The sequence below is a fragment of the Macrobrachium nipponense genome, chromosome 14 (assembly GCF_015104395.2).
Source record: "Macrobrachium nipponense isolate FS-2020 chromosome 14, ASM1510439v2, whole genome shotgun sequence".
Classification (NCBI taxonomy): Eukaryota; Metazoa; Arthropoda; class Malacostraca; order Decapoda; family Palaemonidae; genus Macrobrachium; species Macrobrachium nipponense.
The window spans coordinates 36,659,589-36,667,907 of record NC_087207.1 but is presented as its reverse complement, the minus strand read 5'-3'; the positions used below and the strand labels follow the sequence as shown (position 1 = coordinate 36,667,907).

The 8,319-nt window shown below is 40.9% G+C and overlaps 1 protein-coding gene across 1 annotated transcript in view; it reads left to right on the top strand.

Moving 5' to 3' along the window:
* LOC135226465 (sodium/hydrogen exchanger 8-like) overlaps positions 1–8,039 on the top strand; it is an 84,084-nt gene extending 76,045 nt beyond the window's left edge. The window contains 1 exon segment of the mRNA XM_064266063.1: positions 7,459–8,039. Coding sequence (XP_064122133.1) covers positions 7,459–7,560 — 102 coding nt within the window. The 3' untranslated portion in view covers positions 7,561–8,039.
* The last annotated feature ends 280 nt before the right edge of the window (positions 8,040–8,319 follow it).

The following is an 8,319-nucleotide window of genomic DNA, read 5'->3' as shown; positions in this document are numbered from 1 at the left end:
ACAAACGTCACCATTTTCCCTCGAATCCCATGCATGCACACATTCACTACCATGTCCACCTGGTTATCCACATCACAATCCTCCTCACCACATTCATCCTCAGTTAATTCCCCATTTCCACATTTCTGACTCAAATCCCCTTTCACAGTCCCTTTTTGTAACGAACCAATTACAACCATGTTCCCCACCACACTGAATCATCAAAACCCCATGTTCATTACCTGCACTCACCCTTCCTCGATACTCAACCGGTCTGTCCCATCCAAAATACAAAAGCACTTTTATTCCAGACAACTCAGCTACTGCTGACAATAATTCATGCAACATTTCTCCTTCTCCACCTTGTTCCTCTGCATATGCCACTTTCTTCTGCACATCACTCATCAACTTCACTCGCAACTCATTTGCACTACCGGGTACTTCTTCAACCAGACCCCTACCTTCACTCGCAATTCATTTGCACTACCGGGTACTTCTTCAACCAGACCCCTACCTTCCAAGTCTTTCAATGCTGAAAACAAACATTCACACACACTGTCATTCCCTTAACCTCTCTTTTACAACTAGCCCCTCAGGTACCATATTCAGATCCCAGTCACTTTTCACGACACCACTGTCCTTACCATGCATCCTAGACATTGTATCAGCAATCACATTTTTACTCCCCGGCACATATTCTAAGCCAATATCAAACTCGCTCAAATCCTCAATTGTCCTTGCGATCCTAGCATTCACTCTTTCCTTCTTGGTCATATACACTTAACGGCTGATGGTCTGTTCTTAAGACAAATTTTACCCCATACAAAAACACTTTCAACGCTTTCACACAAAACCTTATTGCCGCAAGCTCCTTCTCAACCATCGAATACTTCAGCTCTGCTTTATTAAAAGCTATTCTCACGTATGCAATCACTCAATTGTCCCTCTCCATTCACCTCTTGCATTTGCACCAAGCATCCTCCCATACTAAACTTACTTGCATCAGTATACAACTCTAGCTTACTCGCATCCTTACCATAGTTCGGAAAAGCCAAGGTGACATCTCTAGCAGCCTCCTCTTTCAATCTCTCAAATGCTTCCACCATTCGCTCATCCCACCTCAGCTTTGTACCATTTTTCTTTCCGGTCCATTCAGTCAACGGCTTCCCTATACCCGAACAATCACTAACAAACTTCCTCCTGAACTTAATCAAACCCAAAAAACCCTTCAACTCCCGCACGGTCCGGGGACGTGGAAACTCCTTTACTTTCTCCACAAACTTTTCACTCTTCCTTACACCACTCGCACTCACCTCATGACCAAGAAATTCCACTTCCCCAGCTTCACTTTCACTCTAACCTCTTCCAACCGTTCTAACACCTTCTCAAGCAGTTCCATATTCTCCTCAACAGTCTAACTTGCAATCAAAACATCATCTATAAACACAGTCACCTTCATGCTATCAAAACCAACCAAAACTACATTCATCGTCATCTGGAAGGCAGGAGGCGCGTTAGCCAATCCAAAACTTAACCTTTCTTGAATTGATAGCAACAGCTACCACTCGAAAACGCCGTAACATGCCTGCTCCCTTCCTCAAGAGGCATCTGGTAATAGCCCCTTACCAAATCCAACTTTGTGAAAACACTCATCCCATGCATCTTATACTCACAATCAGACACCACATTCATCAGGAATTGCTCCTTCACAGTCACTTCATTCACCTTCCTGTAATACACACACATCCTCAAACTCCCATCTGTCTTGCGTACTGGGACTATGGGACTATTCTAAGCACACTTGCTCCTGACAATCACTCCCACTCTCTCAAGTTCCTCAATCTCTTGGGCAATAGGTGCAGAAAAGTGTCCAGGATGCTGATATATGGGGGTATCATCTTTCAAAACCATCTTGAACTTTGGAAGCTTAGATCCCCTGAAATCCTTGTCACCCTGACTCAACACACCCTGCTTATCCCACATCTGCATCAACCACTCCCTCTCGTCATCACTAACATTTTCATCCACCTTAATTCTTTCTCTCAACTCATCATACTTCCACTCATCACTTTCTTTCATGCTACCTGTCATCACCATGCTACCTATCATCACCTGCCGCACCTTAACATATCTTTCATCGTCCACATCCACCAACGTATATAACAACCCCACACAATCACCTTCATGTATACCCTGCACTCGCTTTTTCTCAACACTTGGCAATGAGGCTACAAAAACCCGAGGATTCTCCATATCTAAAATCCCGTCATACACATGCACGCTCGCTCTTACCAACTTGTTCTCATCCATACCCTCGACCACATATGCACACTTGTCACCTTTGACAATCCCAAGACTATCCGGCCATGCAACTTTCACACTAACAACTTCTCGCGGCACTTTTACAATCTCTTTCACAACCAACGGCATTCCCTTCCACATCTTGCTGCTTACCCCTCCATCCCTATCCAAGTACAACTCTCCACGTACATTCCCTTTCCTATGCAATTCAATTATATTCATGCTTGGACGGACCACCATTCCACACTTCAGGAACCTGTACCCTAACAACATATCATACTTACCACTCATTCCCACGATCACATAAAAGTCACCTTCGTCCATCACTACCCCTTCGATTTCTACATTTTCACACATTCCCACCACAGGCATACCTAAATTTCCTATTCCTCGTACCTCCCCTTTACATTTCCTAATTTCACACTCACTCCGCAACTTGTCACATCCATTCTTAAAAAGAACACTGACACTGCACCCAGTATCAATCAAAGCAACCAAACACACCCTTTTGCACCTCACTTTTACACTCATACATTCATGAGCTCTTCCTCCAAACCCTTTGTCATGTAACAATCCTTCACGCACATGCATCACTCTTACTGCCCACACACCAGAGGACCCACCCAACTGAATCCACCTTTATACCTGTTTCGCCTACACACACTCACCACGTGACCTTCCATTCCACATTCAACACATTTTGCCCACTGCGCTTTACACATTCTAGCATAATGCCCATTCTTCCCGCAATTACCGCAAACCTCAGTCACACGGGTACCGCGACATCCACTTGCCATATGCCCTACTTGCCCACACCAGTAACATTTAATATCCCTATCTTTCTTACACTCGCTCACTAAATGCCCCATTTACCCACACCCGAAGTAGGCTCCCAACGCCCACCGACATTCATTCTTCTTGTGTCCTAGCTTTCCACATCTGTAACACTGCTGCTCTCATTCACAACTAACCCTTCCAACGCTTGCACTCCGATCTCTCTTAGGGTTAACCATACTTATGTTACTTGCTGTAACGCTTCTATCAACCACTCGCTCTGCCATTCGCCTTGGCCCTTCTAAAACTGCCTACCTATAGCTCTTAAACTCTGGTATAACCTCAGCTACTTCAGTCCTAACACTAACACTTCTACTCTCTTTCATACACCTATCTAACTCATAATCTTCTACTATTTCCAAAATGTCGTTCTACGTTAGCCTTTCATTCGTCCATTGCATTTTCTCCTTACATTTCAGATTTACGAACTCATACACACTCGCCGACAATTTCCTCACCAACTCTTTACACTTTTATTCCTTCATCCCCAAACTTTTTCCTGGCTAATGTTTCCAACCTCCACACATACATCGACAACAACTCGCCAACATTCAATCTTACCTCATCAAAACCATGTTTTCTTCTATATCTAACACTACTCCTCATCCTCTTCGCCTGTTCCACAATCCTGGCTTTCACACACTCATAAGGCACATTCCCCAAACTCATCATTACCCCATACATATTCAACAAAAATCCTGTCAAAAAGCTACCTAACTCTCTTGCCCAGACTCTCTTGTTATCCCCATACTTAGCCACACAATACTTCTCATATTCCTTAAAAAAAAAAATCCCCTATGTCCCTACTACCATATTCCTTGTATTGTGCACATCTAGGTATCTCTCTCATATAGTATACAGCCTTTTGTACTTCCTGTTCACTCTCACTTTCGCTACTTCCATTCTGATCCCTCTTAACCTCGTCCGAATAGAACAAATCAACTTCCATACTAACATCCATGCTCTTGATTACGCTCTTCTGCTCCTTTCACTTCTTCTTTCATTTTCACTTTGGCACTCCTTAGCATTCCTCTCATTTCCTCTAACTCGCTCTTCAGCTACTCACACTCTACCCTTAACCTCTCATTCTCCACTTCCAACCTTTATTTAGCTTCCCTCGCCAACCGCAACTCCTCCTTCAGCCTCTCCACCTCACTCAATCCTTCCATCCCAAATTTTCTCACCACTCATACACACTCGCCTAGACCAATCATCCTGCAGCTGCCACACCAGCAGTCCCTGTTCAGGCGCCAAAAATTTGTGGTGAAATCAAAGCTAAGTGAAAAAAGCAAGCCAAATCCCCACAGTTATGTTAATCACACAAGCCGACACAATTTCCCACACTCACACTTTCCCCTTTACGTTACTTTTCACCTGCAGGACAATTGGTTTAACGACACACCGGACACACAAAACACAAACACGTACTCACCTCTGGCTCCAGATACTCAGGGCTAGGCTGTGCTGTCCGCTGGATATAGGCTAGCCGAGACACAACCACCGCCGATAATCACACCACAAACCAACCAACCGAGAACCACAACAACTTACAACCCGACAAATCACTGAGCAGAAGAACACAAACAGCTCGAAACAACATGACTTACCCCAGCACAACAACCCGCCAACACCAACACTGCCCCAACCACCACTCATAGACACCAAAAATGCACTACCAACCTCTTCAGCTTCACCACAACCAGACAGACACACGCACAACTTTACAACACCAAAATCAATCAAATAACACAAAATCAACTGACCACCAACGGATAACTGCTACTAAAACCAACTTTATAACTTCACCGAACGCCTTACTGCTTTCGATTCTCGTAACACACTCCTGCCATTTAACCACTCCCATTTATTCTTCCACCAATATCTCTCTCTCTCTCTCTCTCATGCAACACTTGTATTGTCAAATATAAACTACTATCATTACTCCTCCATAACTGTAGGTTGGCTTTCCTGCTGGAGTCACAGTAGGTCTGCATCATCCTTCTTGGGCTGCAGCAATCTTGGTATATAATATCCTGATCTGGACGATGTAAACATTGTTTCTGTTAAGGGCATCTGCGACTTAATTGAAGGAGCCCTTCAGGTACCTGATGGTGTAGGAAAATCGGAGATTGTCAATAGTTGATATACTGACCATGTTGAATGGCATATTTGACTGCCAGCAGCTAGCTGTCAAACATGGAGTATTTATGTTATGCTAGAGATAGCACTTTGCTGAAGAATGCTAACGGGGGACGACCATCGTCTTTATCCTGCTCAAGTACCGTGCCCATCTCTGTGCTACTTGCATTGTGGTCAGTATAAGGGACCTATGGGAGAGAGGAAACATTAGTGTTGTAGCAGAACCAAGGGCATTTTTAGCTTCTTGAAAAACAGTTCTTGCTTGTTAGTCCAGCATAATGATTTGGATTTTCCTTTTAAAGCGTAATGATTTTAGCCAGGTTGGGATATAAAACGGTAGTAATAATTGATCAGGCCAATAAATTCTTGAAGTGATTGTTTCTTGGCCTTGCGAATTCTTAACAGCTTGGAGCTTTGTCAGGAGAGGTTTAGCTCCTAAGGAGTGACGATTGCTGTCTTTTCTATGTCTTCTTTGTTACCAGGACTTGGTTGTATCCCTTCGGTAGATCAATTTCTGTGAATATTCTTGCTCCTTTGAGCTGATTGGTACATCCGTTTTATTAGGCAGCGGGTATCTTTCTGGTACTGTGAATACTCAAAACCCCTTTTATTACAAAAAGGGCATTTAGTCGGAGAGTTGCTTGTAGATGGTGCGGGGCATTATCTCTTATTTCCATTTCCATGTTGTCTTGAAATTTTCCAATGTTATCTAGGAATTTTCTAGCTCTAAGGGCTGGGGGCATGCTAAAGGATGACCTTAATTGTGCCTTCAAATTTTTGTATGTGATGGTGGTATCTGGCTTAGCTAACCACTTATCTATTTGTTCAAAGACAATTGGGTAGGAATTCAAGGACTGTCCACTTTCATTACGACATGATTTTTGTTTTTTTCTACCTGAAGCTCCTCTGCCCTAAAGAACCAGGCCTTTGGGTTGTGTTGTGAAAGGGGGCAGGCAGACAGATACAGCTCTGGCATTGTCATTGAGAGAGCTGGCAGGATTAGTCATCTTGGTGGTCACCAGTTTAGGATGCGTGTGTAGACACAGACATGGTCAACTACCAACTGATTTATCACAGAATTCTGAAAAGATATGGGTTTCCATGAGTGAAAAGTAGTGTAGGGCATACAACAAGAAGGGCATAATTTTTTTATCAGTTGTGTTTTCTCACATATGACTCGGCTTGACATGTTTTAAATTTATGGTAATTTTTATTTTTAAAATAAAATTCTGTAGTTCCTGAAAATACATAAAAATAACTTACTCTGCTGTCATTCATCGATTAGTGTTTTCTAGGGAACCCAATCTTTCATTGTTATGAATGGTGAGCAACCCAGGGCCTGCCGGAGTATTTCAAGGTGGTTTAGGTTAGAGAACATCCTTGCTTCACACAGGGCAGTTTTCAACCAATACAAGAACCATTGCAAAACCTGTTGAAATAAAATGCCTTAGTTATTTTAAAGAAAAATGTTACGTATATCTAATTAAGTATTTTTATAGAGGTTAAATATATTTTCATAAGTAACATTCGATAGGTAGGGTAAACATACACACTGTATATGAATGCTTTCCTTAACATAAAACTAAAACTGTAAGTAAAATTAGAGTTTGTACATACTGTCTTGAAATATGCTTTATCCCATCAGTATTTTACCTGAATGCCACTTTTCCATTAGTACCACGCTCATAAGGGGTCCGAGCTTGGTCGTAGACCAAACATCCACCTCGTATATGCAGGAGTTGCCAGATGCCACAGATTCCTTGTTTTTACAATCTTTGACTGTTCTTACCAGTTTCCAGCTAGCGCTAAAAGATTTATCCTATTGTTAAGACCTCAGGTTTGTTAGCTACGAAAAATACAAATACTAGATTAAAAAATTTGTCATTTTAGCACTTGGGAATCCTTGTCAGAGATGACAGGTATGCTTTTCCCAGTGTAACTTTTGTACTTGACGAACTGTAGGTACTTGTATAGATTATATATTTTTCATGTAAAACATAATGTTGATATTTGTGTAAATGAAAGCTGAACCAATTGTATGATCATTCATAGCAAGTACTGTCTTTGCTTGACTACAAAAAGCAGGAATAATGTCTGAACTCCAGTAGTACGTGCTATTTAAGACGTGAAGAATGATAAACTAATACTTCTAAGTAGAAAGAATTTGCCAAAAACTCACTCTATAGTATATCTGTTTATTGACAGGTACGGTCACATGCTCATGATTTAAAGAAGCAGTGTTATCAGAGTATTAATGTACAGCCATCGGATTCCGAGGAGGAGGAAGATCTCTTTACTGCACATTGAAGTTTCATCGAATGGATGTTTATAAGTTTTTCTTGGACTGTAAATTTTTTGTATATGTGGATTGTTTTTATCAGATTATATTCAGATATCTAATAGTTTTATAAGGTTTTGATAAATGTAATATATTGTTATACAGTATTTCTAGTCAACACAGTATTTAAGGTTCTAATGCTCACTTGGTGATACTAGTGCTATAAAATTTATTAAAGGTTGAATGTTGTTAATTTGAAAACCTGATTGAAGGTTGATTATTTGTTAATGTTAAGGTTTGCCTTTCAATAATGTTTGCCTTTCAATAATGTTGATAAATAAATATTGATTTGAACCACCACAAATTTATGCACATACGTATTGGAATTTTCATTTGATTTGTAGATCTGATTTTTCAGTTCTATCCGTGAGTCACATGCCATCATAATGGCTGTACTTGTACTCTTTCAGATTGAAAAAGTTCTTGTAATAAATTTCTGTCAAACCTTTTAAGTGCTTACTTACCCTAGGAAAGTAAGATATGAAACTGTCCTCTTCAAAAATGATCATGAGAAAGATTTCTAATCCTGTAAGATGTAAACCTAATGCTAATTAATAAACTACTACAATACAGGAATACACAGAGCAGGTAGTGAATAAGAAAAGCTAGAAGGCATTAAAAATTCAATATAAAAAAGGAAGAACTGTAACTACAAGTAAAAAAAATTTTAATACAAGGGTTCACTTGCCTTACAGAATGTTTAAAGCCTGTTTGAACCAATTTAGAGT